At 45.3% G+C, this 16,647-nt stretch overlaps 1 protein-coding gene across 1 annotated transcript in view; it reads right to left on the bottom strand.

Moving 5' to 3' along the window:
* SLC25A20 (solute carrier family 25 member 20) overlaps window positions 1-16,412 on the bottom strand; it is a 29,342-nt gene extending 12,930 nt beyond the window's left edge. Inside the window, exons 1-4 of the mRNA XM_004760703.2 lie at window positions 16,171-16,412; window positions 10,905-10,997; window positions 5,676-5,803; window positions 2,117-2,207 (exon numbers count right to left, since the gene is read on the bottom strand). Of these exons, the coding sequence (XP_004760760.1) occupies window positions 2,117-2,207; window positions 5,676-5,803; window positions 10,905-10,997; window positions 16,171-16,275 (417 nt within the window). The 5' untranslated portion in view covers window positions 16,276-16,412. The remainder of the gene's footprint in view (window positions 1-2,116; window positions 2,208-5,675; window positions 5,804-10,904; window positions 10,998-16,170) is intronic.
* Window positions 16,413-16,647: the final 235 nt, after the last annotated feature.

The raw sequence follows: 16,647 nt of genomic DNA, 5'->3' as shown, positions 1-16,647 counted from the left end.
ATACACAAACTTAAATGACAAATGTAAACCATGAAACAGGCTTGCCACGTATAATAAGTAATTAACAATTACAAAGCTTTTGTAAGTCAAAAAGCAAATGAGCAAAGAACACAAAGAGGAACTTCACAATGGAAAAATACAAACAATGAATATTCATCAAAATAATTAACCTCACCATCATTTAAAAGCATCAAAATTTAAAACAATGCCAATTTTTCACTGGCAGAGATTGTAAATTAGATGACGCAGAGTTTGCTGGTAAGTGGTTGCTCTTCTATTATTGACTGGAATAGAAAGTGACAGGCCGATATAGGGGGATCATTTGGTAATCGGTATTAAAAACTTTTTTTTTAGGGAGGCGTCAGTGGCTCAGTCCATTAAGTGTCTGCCTTCAGCTCAGGTCATGATCCTGGGGTCCTGGATAGAGTCCCACATGGGGCTCCTTGCTCAGCGGGGAACCTGCTTCTACCTCTGCCTGCTGCTCCTCCTGTGTGTGCCCACTCTCTGACAAATAAATAAATAAATAAAATCTTTTAAAACACACACACACTTTTTATTGTTGTTGTTTAAGATTTTATTTATTTATTTGACAGAGAGAGACACAGCAAGAGAGGGAACACAAGCAGGGGGAGAGAGAAAGGAAGAAGCATGAGAGAGGGAGAAGCAGGCTCTCCACCGAGCAGGGAGCCCAACGTGGGGCTCGATCCCAGGACCCTGGGATAGTGACCTGAGTCAAAGGCAGACACTTAATGACTGAGCCACCCAGGTGCCCCAACACACACTTTTTTTAAAAGATTTTATTTATTTGACAGAGAGAGAGATCACAAGCAGGCAGAGTGGCAGCAGAGAGGGGGAAGCTGGCTCTCTGCTGAGCACAAAGCCCTTTGGGGGGCTCGATCCCAGGACCCTGAGATCATACCTGAGCCGAAGGCAGAGGCTTAACCCACTGAGCCACCCAGCAGCCCACATTTTTTTTTTTTAAGTATACACCTTTAGGGGTGCTCAGGTGGCACAGTTAGTTAAGCATCCAACTATTGGTTTTGGCTCAGGTCACAATCTCAAGGTCATGAGATTGATCCCGATGTCAGGCTCCATGCTCAACATGGAGTCTGCCTGGAATTCTCTCTCCCTCCCCCTTTGTCCCTCCCCCTCACTCTTTCCCTAAAATAAATAAATAAATGTTTTTTAAAAAGTATACACCTTTAAACATAATAATTTCAAGTCTGGACGTTTACTCTAAGAAAATAATCAGGTACACACACAAACACTTATTTAGCAAAATCTTCACTATCATATATAATTTGTCATGCCCCTAGATAAGGGATTATTGGGCAAATGACAGCCATGTAATGAAATAATACACAGAACACAATGCTTCAGAAAAATAACCACACAAAAAATTAGGATACATCAAATGAAAAAAGCACGTTACAAAACTAATGCATTACATGACCCCAATATTATTTCAAAAGTTAGTATTTCTTAATATACATGTTTACCAAAAAGATCAGAATTCACAAAGAAACCCTAACAGTGGTTACCTCAGTGGGTGAGAAATACATTTTTTTCTTTGTGCTTCTCTGCATTATCCAAATTTTCTAGCAAGAATGGTGTGTTAATTTACTTCAACCATTAGAAGAAAATAGAAGTAACTTTTTTTTGTTTTAAAAGGAGCCCTGTGTGGTAAGGCAGGCAGCCAGTTCATAACCTTGGCCTCTGAAAGGCCAGGCACTCCAAGGTCAGTGCTACACTGAGAATTTGGGCAACTGTAGAGACGTAAGATACAATGGATAGAAGCAGCCTCCCTTCCACCTCTGACCAGACATGACTTACCTTTCAGAGTTCCTGAAGTAGCTGTTAATAAGAGTGGATAAGTCTGGAATGACACGTCACAGGTGTGACATTTTGGTTGGTTTGTTATACTGTCCTGGTTCTCGATTCTACTACGATTGCTTCCATGTTCCTGAAAACCTTGAAACTGTTTTGCACACCTGATCTGAAGCCTTTATAAAGGGTGAAAGGACATAAACATCCACACAAAATTGCGCACTGAATGGAAAAAGCTAGCCACCTCCCCCCAATTGACAACCCCCAAACTCCAGATCCCATCCCTTACCTGTAACAAGCACTTGATCCGTTCTCCAGGGGTCATAATTCCTGTGGTGAATACACCAGACAACATCCCAGCTGCAAATATTTGTGGGTAGCTGTATTGAAAACAAAAACCAGCGGCAAACACCGGTGACTAACTACCCAGGACAGAGGCAATCCCAGCAAAGAGATGACTTTCTAAGAAAAAATACGGGGTTAGAGGATTCACTAAATGTGTGATGGGCATTAAGGAGGGCACTTGTTGGGATGAGGACTAGGTGTTATAAGTAAGTGACGAATCACTAACTTCTACTACTTAAACCAACACTACACTCTCTGTTAACTAACTTGAATTTAAATTAAAAAGAAAAAAAAATAAGCACTTGACTAGGCAGAAGCCCAGCACAAATAAGTCCTATTTTGCACAAAAGCCAAGTTCTAGGTGTATTCTGATGTCAAATTTCCCAGGGCAAATTTCTCAGTGTCAAGAGCAGTATGAGCTTGGTCAGCAAGGCCCCCATCCTCCCCGCAACCTCCCAACCCCCCACCCCCAGCTCAGCTCAGATGGTCGCGCCCATGGGAGGAGCTTTATAGTGAGACACAGTTCCCTCTCTGGGCCTGCCCTGCACCATGACTACACACAACTTTTTAGGCTTCACTGAGCCTTGATTTCCCATTTGTAAAATTCAGGGTGTGGGGAAGCCTCTAACTCAAGGTCTGGGTCTCAGTTGACCCCAGTTCTCCCCCAATCTCACTTCCTCTGGACCACCAAGGCCCTGAGAACATTTTAAGCCAAGACATAAGCAGGACAGCATCATGGCTGGGGGGCGAGTAGGGGGCTAACCTCCACAGGCTGAGGGGCTGCCAGGACAGTAGCAAGGACTGGACTAAGATGCTGAGAAAGGCCCAAACAGGGCTGGTACCCAGATAGGCATGACGGGTTCTGTGGCCCTCTGTGCTGGGAATGGTCACCCAGTGGCCAGACACCCAGATCCTCACCCTGACCCTCAAAGAATGAACCACACCCAGTATTCAGAGGAGACTGAGTCTCCAGGCATCTGTAGCTCACAGCTGTCTGTGCTACTCTGCCATCTCCTTTTCTTTCTGGGATCAGTAATCAAGAGTGGCCAGGAGGCAATGGAGCACAAAGCCGTAATTAGTATTTCAAAAGAGCCTCCACAATTAAAAAAAAATGTTGCTGAAAATCTTCAGTTACTCGCCAGAGACTCAGGCCCCTCCTGACCCCAAGCCTCTGCCTGCTGAGCCTTCAAACAGGTCCCCCCAACAAGGAGCCCAATATCTGGAAAGCAGATGTCAAATGGGAGTAGGGAGACAGCTACTGCAGGTCCTTCCCTCCAGGCAGGACATCAGTTTCAATGGCTCTGTTCTTTCCATATTCTCACCCCAGGCAGGGCCCACACATGTACCTTAGGCAGACAAGTCTAGCACACAGGTTGACTGTGTAACAGTCAAGAGACTCCCTCGCAGGCCTCCCTCGCAGGCTCAGTTCACACTACTATCCTCAAGAGAAGCCCTCTCTGCAACTGAACTTCCCTTCATGAGACCAAGTATTCTTTGCAAGATGCCCATACCCCAGGTCAGGTACTAAGGACTAAGGACTTCCCTCTGAATGGGGTCTCTGTGTGTGCACAGGGTACTCTGTAGACACTCTATGACTACCTGGCCCTTTCTGCCACCTCCCACCCAAACCCCAGGTTGCCATCTGTGAATCTGGACCTCTTGGGCATCCACTCCATGGGCCTGGTAGTGCTCATTTTCACACTCTCCCTAAATACCACTCCAGGGAGGGGAAGACGGCAGGGTTGAAGTTCAAAATTTAGAACATAGAAGGATTAAAAGGGTGGGGTCCCAAGTGTCTCAATCTTTGCTCAAGCAGGAAGGGTGTTTCTCTACACACTGATGTGACCACACAGGCAACATAAGCCATAGGCCAAAGTACTAACAATGACCCCACTGTAGGTTTTAGTGCATGGTCCTAGTACATCCAGGAACTGTCACATGAGCTGGAAGACCAAGTGCTCAGAGAGGACATGTGTCTATGGGATATCTGGACTGCCAACAGTCAAATACAGCTTCAAAAGGACCCCATACATGCCACATTTGTGGCCACCCGTGGCTGTTTATAAAAACTGGGCACATTTAAGGATCACAAGGACTCCAGAAATAGTTTCACATTACAAGCATCTCTATCTATGTCCTAGACCCTTACTCAGCATGCTGTGGCCTAAAGTAGTGACAGAAAACAACCATATAGCACCCTGGGCTTCCTCCTTTGAGCTCCTGGATCTGAAGTCTGGCTAGCCTCTGGGGGTCCTGTGCTGCCTACAGCCCCTCCCAGGAGTTGTCACCTTGCAAGTCTCAGATGAGCCACCCTGCCATCCACACTTCCATTCAGAATTCCCCTGCACCCCAAGAAGCTGGTTTTATGAAAAGTATCGCACAGGGAATATAATATAGTCAATAATATTGTAACAACTTTGTATGCTGACAGATGGTGACTGTACTTACCAGGGTGAGCACTTCATAATGTACAATACTGTTGAATTACTATGTTATATACCCGAAACTAATATTATATGTCAACTATACTTGAATCAAAAGTTAAAAAATGGGGGCACCTGGGTAGCTCAGTAAGGGAGTATGTTTCTCCCTGTGACCTTTCCCCTTCTCATGCTCTCTCTCTCTCTCTCTCTCACTCTCTCCCTCAAATAAACAAAATCTTTTTTTTTTTTTTAGTTTAAAAATGTTTAATTTTTTAAAAGTTGACCTATTTGGGGGTGCCTGGTGGCTCAGTGGGTTAGAGCCTCTGCCTTTGGTTCAGGTCATAATCCCAGGGTCCTGGGATTGAGACCTGAAACAGGCTCTCTGCTTAGCAGGGAGCCTGCTCCCCGCCCCCCCCCCCCCCCTGCCTCTCTGCCTGCTTGTGATCTCTTGTCTGTCAAATAAATAAAATCTTTAAAAAAAAAAAAAAAAACTTGACCTATTTTTATTAACTACTTTGTAAATCCTGGGCTGTAATCCTGACTCATCTGCCTCTTCATACTCAAATCCAACTTCTTAAAGTTTATGAAAAGAAGATACACTAATTTATTGCACTCAACAGAGAAACCAGTATTTGAAGTAATTATAATCATGATATAAAAATGATGTAAAACAGAAGTTGAGAACTGCCCTTTTCCCAACCAGGTAATGGAAATCACGGCTGCCACTGTCTTTACTGCAGGACCAGGAACTGTTTGTGGCATTTTACACATGTAGCATTCAGACATCCTGATTCCATGGGGTTGATACTACTAATATCCCTAGTCAGTGACACTACTTCACAGAAGAAATTATGACAACCTGGTAGGGAGGAGGGGAGAGGGCTTTGGGTTGTTTTCTTTTTCCTTTTGGTTCACAGGGCAAAAGACACTCCAGTGCTTCCCTCATGTGGAACAACCAGGAGCCAGGATTAGGGGCCCAGAGGATAGCTGCTTCCTATCTGCTGAGATTTTTTTTCCCTTTAACCCATGTCACATCACCAGGCAGAACAGCTTCAAGTGCTCCTGACCTGAAGTACTCACCTAAGCACATCCTCTGGGCATTTCTGTTGCAGTTTCTTCCCCAAACCAAACCCAAAGAAGCACACGGCGAACATGGGGGTGACCCCGATGATGGGGGCAGCCATGCCCCGATATAGCCCCGTGATGCCCTGCAAGGAATCACAGAAGCAGAAGCTGTTTATAGACACAACTACCCTTCGTACTGCTGAAATGGGGGAGTAGTGTGTCTTCTAACCTGTGGCTTCCTTCCTTTAGCTCTTCTCCAAGCAAAGAGAGCTTTAAATAGAAGAAAACCCCAGAAATAGTTGTCCTCTTATACACTGCTGAAGAAACTGGAAACAGCTTTCATCCTGGAAGACAGTCCGGCAATATGCAGCAGACTCTTTCACCAGGAAATTCTCTGTCGAGAAATTTATTCTAAGAAAATACTCAGAGATGTAAAAATGGAATGACATCAGGCAATTATATGCTCTCAAGATTTTGGAATAGACCAAAAAACTCCCAATGAGGACACCACCAAGACAAATGATGGGAATTCCATGAATGGACGATCACAGCCATTAAATCGCACTGTAACAAGAGACTACTAAGTCTACTTAGAGACCACTAAAAAAGCAGGCTAAAAAACAATGTGATCTGACTTTCTTGGGGTAAAATGACAGGTAATTAAGAAGTTTAGGGGGCACCTGGGTGGTTCAGTGGGTTAAGCCTCTGCCTTCGGCTCAGGTCATGATCCCAGGGTCCTGGGATTAAGCCCCACATCAGGCTCTCTGCTCAGCAGGGATCCTGCTTCCCCCTCTCTGCCAGCCTCTCTGCCTACATGTGATCAATCTCTCTCTCTCTCTGTCAAGTAAAAAAATAAAATCTTTAAAAAAACAACAAAAAAAGTTTTTGTATTTTCCAAGTATTAAGACATGGGGGTTTTATTGTTAGAAATAATAGCACGACTGCACACCAATTTTCAGTTTTCAATACAGTTTTTTCAATACAGTTTGGTGACAAAATCAACTATGTAATAGCCAATAAATAGACAAATAGATAATATCCCCACAAACAAGGTTAGTAAACCAGGGAAGAGGAAGCTTTGGGACCCAGGAGACCAAGGGTTCAACCCAAGAGAGGTGAATGGGGTTTCCAGGATGGCATTGAGTACTGTCAGTCTGGAAAGGAGCCAGTCTACCTGGGAGTATGAAGATGGAGGACTCCAGAAGGGATGTTTCCAAGAAAAACAAAGCAAAACAACTCACATAGAACAACAGATTTAAGGGGCACCTGGGTGGCTCAGTGGGTTAAGCCGCTGCCTTCGGCTCAGGTCATGATCTCGGGGTCCTGGGATCGAGTCCCACATCGGGCTCTCTGCTCAGCAGGGAGCCTGCTTCCTCCTCTCTCTGACTGCCTCTCTGTCTACTTGTAATCTCTGTCTGTCAAATAAATAAATAAATAAATCTTAAAAAAAAAAAAAGAACAACAGATTTAACTGTTTCGGCAGTGTGGAAAACCAAACAGAAAAGTACTCCACAGAGTACTTTTCAGATATAGGATAACAGAGACAGTGATTCAAAGAAATACAAGAAAAAAAACCGACACAATTACTAACCTAAACTCAAGAAAAACAGTCACACAAGAAATAAAATATGCCTCATAGTATATTACTTAATTAACTTTTAAACATATAAAAAGCTGTAATCATGAAAACAGTGAACTAGATTAAACCACAAAATATAAAATTATATGGGCAGGGCAGGAAGAAGGGATAAAGAAATGTTAAGACTTAAAATCATCTACCACAAACAGGTAGCTAAAACATATAAAAATGTATAAAATATAGTAGTAAATGTATATTATTTAGGTAGAAACAGCTTAAACTGGAAGAGCTGAAAACAGTTGCCTCTGGAGATTGGGGCATAAATCACTTTGCTACTTTGTTACAAGCCTTTTAATAACAAACCCAAGTGTTTGTATCACTTCAATACAAAATAAGGAATAATTTTTTAAAGGTTTTATTTATTTGAGAGAGAGAGCACAAGCAGGGGGAGCAGCAGGCAGAGGGAGAGGAAGAAGCAGACTCCCTGCTGAGCAAGGAGCTGGATGCCAGCTAGATCCCAGGACCACCTGAGGCAAATGCAGATGCTTAACCAACTGAGCCACCCAGGTGCCCCAAAAAGGGATACTTTTAAAAAACAAATATTAAGGGGTGCTTGGGTGGTTCAGTGGGTTAAAGCCTCTGCCTTCAGTTCAGGTCATGATCCCAGGGTCCTGGGATCGAGCCACACATTAGGCTCTCTGCTCAGTGGGGAGCCTGCTTCCCCCTCTCTCTCTGCCTGCCTCTCTGCCTACTTGTGATCTCTGTCTGCCAAATAAATAAAATCTTTAAAAAAATAAAAGGGCACCTGGGTGGCTCAGTCAGTTGGGCATCTGGCTCTTGGCTCTCTGCCCCTTCCCCAGCTTGTGTACTTGCACACCCTCACACACACTCACACACTCTCAAAAAACAGATAAAATCTTTAAAATATACATAAACTGTTCCTTCGGGCACCTGGATGGCTCCGTTGGTTAAGTGCCTGCCTTCAGCTCAGGTCTTGGGATCGAGTCCCACTTTGGGCTCCCTGCTCAGTGGGGAGTCTGCCTCTCCCTCTCCTTCTATCCTTACCCCTCTACTTGTGCTTTTGCTCTCTCTCAACTAAATAAATAAAATCTTTAAAAAAAAAGCTGTTCCTTAAGAGAGAGCTGCAGGTGGGGCACCTGGGTGGCTTAGTCCATTAGGCATTGGACTCTTGACTTCAGCTCAGGTCCTAATTCCAAGATCTTGAGATTGAGCTCCGCATTGGTCTCACAGTCAGTGCAAAGTCGGCTTATCCCTTTCCCTCTGTCCACCCCCAACCCTGGATCATGGTCGCATACACACTCTCTCAAATAAATAAATAAAATCTTTAAAAGAAAGAGAGAGAGCTGCAAAAGAAACAGGATGGTGCTACACACTGGGAGGGTCCACAGACACAGGCTGAAGAACCTTCTGTCTGCAGACTCTGGATATTCACAACCAGCCTTCTACAGGGGCCAGCTGTATCAGTCAGCACTCCTGGATCTTACAAAGGTCTAAGACTTACAAAGGTCTAATACTATAAGCAGGCTCTCTTGGGGACAAAGGGCAAAGGCAGTAAACAGGAAAGAATGAAGAGGAAAGAGAAGGTTCTGAGGAGGATCTACAAAAGCAGCATGTTACAAAGTCCTTCCAAAGCCCACAGTTCCCCTCCGGGGTTGAGAAGGACACCCAAGTCCTAACCCATGCCTCCTGACAACTCCACTAGCCTTCCTTGCACTAAACGGGCCCACCAATTTCCATGCAGCACCAAGACCTCCAGTAGCTTCAGAAAGCAGAGAGCTCAGCGCCTGGGTAGCTCAGTGGGTTAAAGCCTCTGCCTTCGGCTCAGGTCATGATCCCAACGTCCTGGGATCGAGCCCCACATCTCTCTTTTCTGCGGAAAGTCGATTCCTCCTCTATCTCCCTGCCTGCCTCTCTGCCTACTTGTGATCTGTCTGTCAAATAAATAAATAAAATCCTTAAAAAAAAAAAAAAAAAAAAGAAAGAAAGAAAGAAAAGAAAGCGGAGAGCTCAAGCTGCATGGCAAAAACCAGGGGCATGTACACTATGAATTAAAGAAGCCTATTCAACTTTGCAGGGAGTTGGGTTTATACAAGCCATTCTCACCAGCCCCAGGACCAAGCACACTGCTAAGCCACTAAACAGGTGCTCAATGTTTGTTGATCAAGAGGCATGTAATCCCACCTCTCTACCTCCAGGGCAGAGGACTCTGAACAGACCCAAACCCTAATGCCTCAATCAAACACTGGTCAGATTCTGTTCTGGGCAGCACAGAATTCTATAAGAATGCCTTACAGAAGAAAAAGGCAGCACCATCTCAGGCATGGATCCTACAGGAACCCTGGGACCAACTTCTATCCCAGGGCTGAGCCCATCACTTACCAACATCTCCTCTTTATCTGGGTGACATCTACTTCTCAGTTTCCGTACATTTAGTCAGAATTATATGTTTAACAGAGTATTTATAGGAGAGTTATATTTTAGGAAGCAAAGGAAAAGTTCTCAACAAGGTCTTTTAACATACCTGCTAATGAAGTAAGCAATAAATATCACTAATAAAAAAAAAAAAACTTTTTAAAAATTCTATGCTTTCAGGGGTGCCTGGATGGCTCAAACATCTGCTTTGAGCTCATCACAATTCCAAGATCCTGGGATGGAGCCAGGCTCCCTGCTCAGTAGGGAGTCTGCTTATCCCTCTCCCTCTGCTCTTCCCCTAACCCCCTTCCCCTGCTCAGGTGCTTTCTTTCTCTCTCTCTTTCTCAAATAAATAATAAAATCTTTAAAAACAATTAAATGAATAGGGGCCTCTAGGTGGTTCCATCAGTTAAGTGTCTGCTTTCAGCTCAGGCCATTATCCCAGGGTCCTGGGATTGAGTCCCACATTGGGTTCCCCCTGCTCTGTGGGAAGTCTGCTTTTCCCTCTCCCTCTCCCTCTGCTTGCCGTCCCCCTGCTCTTGCTCTCTTTCTCTCGCAAATAAATAAATATTTAGAAATAAATAAAATCTCATGTTTCCACTCTAAGCGTTATCTAAAAAGTTATTATGTAATTCAATAACCCCAAACCAATTTATTGTCTTTGTCTAGAGGCTTGAAGACTCGCCGGCCTCTCTCACTGTTCATCAGACTGCCTGAATTTTCCTCTAGAATTCACATGAACTTCTTTTTGACTACACTTTTTTTCTTTCCTTTTCTCTTTTCCTTTCTTTCTTTCTTTCTTTTTTCTTTTTTTTTTTTTTTTAAGTATGCCCAATGCAGGGCTTGAACTCGTGACCCAGAGATCCAGAATCACATGCTCCACCAACTGAGCCAGCCAGGAACCCCAAGACTTTACACGAACTTCTGACATGGACCTCTATTAAACCATTAAACCAAGACATACAGATTTGTATTTTCTTCTATTTCACATCTCTAATGATTTCATGTGGTCTAATTCTGCCTTCCAAATGAGAGAACCATTTTATTAGCTTCAGTCTTCCATATAAAGCAGTGGCTGGAACTATCAAAGACTCCAGCGCAACCACAAGAGAGCATAGGATGGCAGGATGAGATAGCAGGAACTGTGGGCTATCCCCCCAGAGGGGTAACAAACCAGCTCTGTGAATGTGGTCCTCTGAGTAAGAGGAATGCCCAGCACTTAGATACCATACCTCTCTAACAAGAGTCTTCTGGAAACAGTCAAAGGTCCCAGAATACATGGGTGGTTGTCCAGGCAAACTTGGGGGCTGCGTCTGCAGTCGGACCTGAAACCAGAAGTTAAAATACAGTCATCTCCCAAAAACAGAACTGCCTGCCAAACTCTGAACAGAGAAAACTATGCCTGTGTACATGCCTTTGGCACTCATTTAACCAGCTAGATTCAGACTTCGTTTTCTTCCAGTTTATTCAAAGTCTGCACTCACAGGTCATGAGTACCATGCTTTCTTCCCCCCCTTCATCCAGTTACTTCCACCATTTATTTCTTACTTAATGGATTCCACTATGACCCATGGGATAGGTATTCCCAGCTTACAGATGGGAAGACTGGGTTTAGGGAGTTCAAGTGATATGTCAGTAATAAGGCCTGGCTGATGCAAAGCTCCAGCTCTAGCCAACTCCCCCCTTTCATTTGTGATGGTATGCTGGAGGTTAGGTAAGGCACCCCACAGAGGCATTCTGGAATAACGTGGATTTAATCCTACTTTTCTTGGTTCTCACCCTTCTCAACCTTCTGGTATACCCAATGCTTCAAACTATGTCTTCTTCAAACCTCCCTTCTTACAACTTCTTCTTTTGTCTCCTTTTCTACTCCAGGCATTCTTCAAGGCTTAGCGCCCTACCTATCTGGTCCACATCAATTTCAGAAAATTCAGATTGCAGGGCTTCAGCTTCTGCTCAGGGATGACTATAATTTAGTCATCTCCAGACCTTCTTTCCCATCTTTTTTTTTTAATTTATTTATTTATTTGACAGACAGAGAGGCAGGCAGAGAGAGAGAGGTGGAAGCAGGCTCCCTGCTGAGCAGAGAGCCCAACTCAGGGCTCGATCCCAGGACCCTGGGATCATGACCTGAGCCAATGGCAGAGGCTCTAACCCACTGAGCCACCCAGGCGCCCCCTTCTTTCCCTTCTTTAGGGCTGCCCTTCCAACTGCCTGGAGAAGATCTCCCTACTCAAATCACCTCTGGAATCTCACCCTCCTGATGAATGTGCCATTTAAGCAGAGCCACCTAGCCACCCTCTTTCTCAGAATTTGAAACCACAGCATCACCTCTGACTACTTCCTGTTGCTGTTACGACATGGGCACCAAGTCTGTTAAAGTAGTCTTTCCAGATGCTTCCAGAATCCTAATTTCTTCCTCTCTCTGAGTCCTTTCCCAGGGCAAGTTCTAACCCATCTATATACAGTGTAGTGGTTTTCAATTATGTCCACTAATTCTTTAACGCTCTTTCCCCTTCGAAGGTAAATCCTAATTCACTCCCCTTAAATGTGGACCAGACTCAAGTGAGCTCACTTCTATCAAGTAGAATGTGGTGGTATTGATGCTATATGACTTCCAAGGCTAGGTGATAAAAAGGCCAGCTTCTGCCTATCTCTATCTCAGGTTATCTGCTTTGGGAGAAGTCAGACACCATGTCATTAGGACATTCAAGCAGCCTAGACAGGCCATGTTCGGAGGAAAGAAGGCTTCCTGACACAACCAGGACGAACGTGACAGTACGTGAATGAACCACATGGAAGTCAATCCAGATGACTGCAGTCCCAGACAACACCTACTGTAGGAGGAGGTGAACTGTCTTTAGTTCAGTACTCTTTTTTTTTTTAAAGTAATCTCTATACCCAACATGGCAGCCAAACTCATCACCTCAAAATCAAGAGTCATACTCTCTGATTCTTGATTTCAGCTCAGGTCATGATCTCAGGGTTCTGGGATCAAGCCCTGCATCAGGCTTCCTGCTCAGCGGGGAGTCTGCATCTCTTCCTCTATACCTCTGCCCCTCCCCCTGCTTGTGCTTGAGCTCTCTCTCTCTCTCTAAAATAAATAAATAATTTTTTTAAAAAAGAGTCACGTGCCAAGGGCGCCTGGGTGGCTCAGTCATTAAGTGTCTGCCTTCACCTCAGGTCATGATCCTAGGACCAAGTGCCACATCAGGCTCCCTACTTGGTAAAACTGCTTCTCCCTCTCTCTCTGCCTGCTGCTCTCCCTTCTATGTGCACGTGTTCTCTCTCTCTGTATGTCTAATAAATAAATAAATAAAATCTTTATTTATTTAAAAAGAGTCACACTCTCTACCAACTAAGCCAGTCTGGCAGCCTGGTTCAGTATTTTTTTTTTTTTAAGATTTTATTTATTTACTTGACAGAGAGAGATCACAAGTAGGCAGAGAGGCAGGCAGAGAGAGAAGGGGGAAACAGGCTCCCTGCTGAGCAGAGAGCCCAATGTGGGACTCAATTCCAGGGCCCTGAGATCATGACCTGATCCCAAGGCAGAGGCCCAAACCAACGAGCCACCCAGGTGCCCTCGGTATCTTTTTTAATTCTGTTATTAACACATAATTTACACACCAAACATTCACCCTCTTAAAAGTACACAATTCAATGGTTTTTAGTATTTTGAGTTGTGCAACCTTCCTTACAATCAATTTAGAATATTCTCATCACCCCAAAAAGAAATGCCACGCCATTAGTAGTTACTCCCCATTCCTCTCTCCTCTCAGCTCTTAGCAAACACCTACCATCTCTATAAATATGCCTGATATTCACCAAATATTAAGTTTTAATTTTAATTGGCCTATTTGTCTTTTTATTGAGTTACAAGAGTTCTTTACACATTCTGGATCCCAGCCAATATCTGGAACCTCACAAGTGACCCTGAGCCAGGCCATCTGCCTAAGCTGCCCCCAAAATCCTACCTCACAAGGACTATGAGAGTTAATGACTACTCTTGTTTCATATCAGTATGGTTTGGGATAAGTTGTTACACTGTAATAGATAACTGATTCACCAAGTTACTTCTGCAGTCTATTTCCTGGCTGTTTTTCCTGCTCAGAGTTCTTGGGCTTCCAAGTCCTTCTCAGGTTGCTATCATACTAACCTTTTCAAAACACCATTTCAGCATGCTATTCCTCTGTTTCTTTAGAATCTCTTATCCTTATATTTCTTAAGGCCTTATAGGTTACCATAAGGCATCACTGTCTAGGCAATGGAGAGAACATGCAAATCTAAACTCAGAGGATAGAACGGTGGAAATCTCCAGAGGCTCCCACTGCTTTAGATCTAAAATCCCTTATATTGGCCTTCGAATCCTCCATGGTCAGGCATAACCTCCCTTGCTTGGTAGGCAGGGAGAAAGGTATCAAAACTGCTCATCCCTTTTTGTGTTTTTGTTTTGTTTTGTTTTGTTTTTTGTAAATCTCATCCTTGTCCTATCATGACCTCCTCCAACCAAGTCAGTAAGAACATTAAAGTACCCCATGGCTGATCTTATTTTATAGCCTGACTCCCACTGCCAAGCCTGTAATCTGCCTTCACTCTTGCCCTCTCCACGCCCAGATGTCTGGGTTTTTCTACTTCTCTAGTCAGAACTCAGCCAGCCCTTAGGGACCTGCCATACAGTCTTTCCAAACTCCCAACTCTGAAATACCGCAGTTCTTGCCTTCTCAGGCCACAACTAGTGACCTTGGACCTTAGAAGGTGCCCCTAGACTAGGCTTTGACTGGAGCCCATGTGGCTCTCTGAGGTCAAAAGGACGGCAATCAGTAATCTGTGATTTGTTTAAGCTTAAAACAGGCTTTCTGGCTGATAAAGACACCAGGGAACATTTTTGGTCATTTACACTTCGGTACAGAGATAACTGGGCTCTTCCTGAAAGGGACATCTGTGGGGAGGAAGGGCAAGAGGATACAGAAGTTAAGGGCAACATTTGTGTAAGGCAGCCAAGAAGGGTTTTGTTTTCTTTCAAGAGAAGTCCCAAATGCCTAGAACTAACAAGATGTCTGGCTCCATGGATCAACAGTAGGATGAGAGACCAGACAATTCTTCTCTTAGCAGACAGTGCTGCCTACAACAACCATTTTCTGGGAAGCACAACACACACAGAATTTACCATCAGCTGAATAAACATCTGATTTCACATTTCACAGTGCTCTAACCAGCCTGGTTGTTTTAATCCTGATCTTCCTGTAGGATGACTCCAGCTCTTTCCCAGATGAAAGGCAGCAAAGAGGTTGCTGCCCAAACCTGCCAAGAGGAAGTGTCCCCAGAGCTATCTCCTAGGGAAGAAACCCAACCAATATTCTAGTAAGTCCCCTACACAGACTTCCCACTCTGCAAAACTCATGTCGGCTCCCCAGAGGCCCACCCTCCACATGATCTGTCAATTTCCTCCAAATGTGTGTCCAGAAATAATGATAGAAAACTCAGATAGGGGCACCTGGGTGGCTCAGTGGGTTAAAGCCTCTGCCTACCGCTCAGGTCATAATCCCAGGGTCCTGGGATCGAGCCCCACAATGCACTCCCAGCTCAGCAGAGAGCCTGGTTCTCCCTCTCTCTCTGCTTACTTGTGATTTCTGTCAAATAAATAAATAAAATCTTAAAAAAGAAAAGAAAACTCGGATAAAGTTTTGAATGCTAAGTCACAGGGCATGGACTTTGGTCTCCAGGAAGGCCTTGCTAGAAGTGTTGCAGGGGGAGGAACTGAGTTGAGGCAGTATGTGAAGAAGACCTGGGAACTAGCTCTGATGAGTTTCCTTCCCAGAGCCTGTTTGATTAGGGCTTCCTCATGTGGGAGTTGTGAGGATCATCCGGGCCCTGGAAGAAATCAGTCGCTTGCTTTCCTTGGAAGCGACTCCATCTCTGAGGTTATCACCTTCCACAGGAAGTCTATCAGGCTAACAGAGGTAATAGGCTGAAGATGGCCAAACCCCTCTCTGCAGCGGGAAAATGAGAAGGAGATGGTGATGGGTGCTCAGAGAATGTGTCAAAAGGCATCTCTAGAAGAACTGCACCTCTGCCTAGCTCTCTCCCTGAGGAGGGCTTTAACAGTGACCTGTTTCAATCCTGCTGATAATGTTATAAGGTTTGCATATAATTAGAGCTTGGGGGGAGGGGTGGGTTTTCTTTCCTGTTCCCAAAGAAGTGGCGCGGGGTCGGGAAAGGATGCCGGACAGAGAACTTTAAATCAGAGCCCTTAATGGACGGTTAGAGGCTGCTCTCTCTGTCTCTTTGGGGCGCAAGGAACAGCCCCCACTCCGCTCTCCAACCCCGCTCCTCCAGCCCCGCCGATCCTCGAAAAGAGTTAAAGGGAGACTTCCTAGACTTCTCATTTAAGTTCCCACGGGCCCCGCTTCTATCCTGGGCTGTGCCTCCTGGGAGACGCTGCACTCTGCGCCCCTCCCGGGCCTCCTCCCTCCAGCCGGCGCCCCAGCCTCCTCGCACCTTGACCGTGTCCAGCGGGTGCCCCACAAATACTAGGCACATGCCGCCAAAGCCGCCGGCCACCAGGTTCTTGAGCGGGCTGATGGGCTTCGCTTCATCTGCCATGGTCCGTCTGTCGGCCTCGCCGGCAGTGTGTCGGTCTGTTCCGGACGCGTCCTGCTCCACAGCCCCAGCTACAGCGCTGGCAGCGCCAACCTTTCACCCACTTTCGGATGGGCGGGGCAAGAGCCGGGACAGGTTGGGAGGAGGGCCTAGGCAGCCGGGTCTCGCTTCCGCCGGGAGGGCGGCTTCCGGTAGAGGCCCCGCCCCCGATAGGCGGGGTTCGAGAAAGCGGAGTTGGCACCCATACCCTCTGGGCGGTGTTTGGGAGCACGGGCGGTTAGATTTACTCCTCCAGGAAGTCTTCTCCGACTTGAATGTTTTCTACTCTGGACTCCAATTCCTTCAGTCACTCCACTGAGGCCGACAGCGCTCTGC

Source organism: Mustela putorius, unplaced genomic scaffold, assembly GCF_011764305.1.
Source record: "Mustela putorius furo isolate JIRA1106 unplaced genomic scaffold, ASM1176430v1.1 tig00000095_pilon_pilon_pilon, whole genome shotgun sequence".
NCBI lineage: Eukaryota > Metazoa > Chordata > Mammalia > Carnivora > Mustelidae > Mustela > Mustela putorius.
Note: the sequence above shows the minus strand (reverse complement) of the source record. Positions and strands in the feature narration are given on the sequence as shown.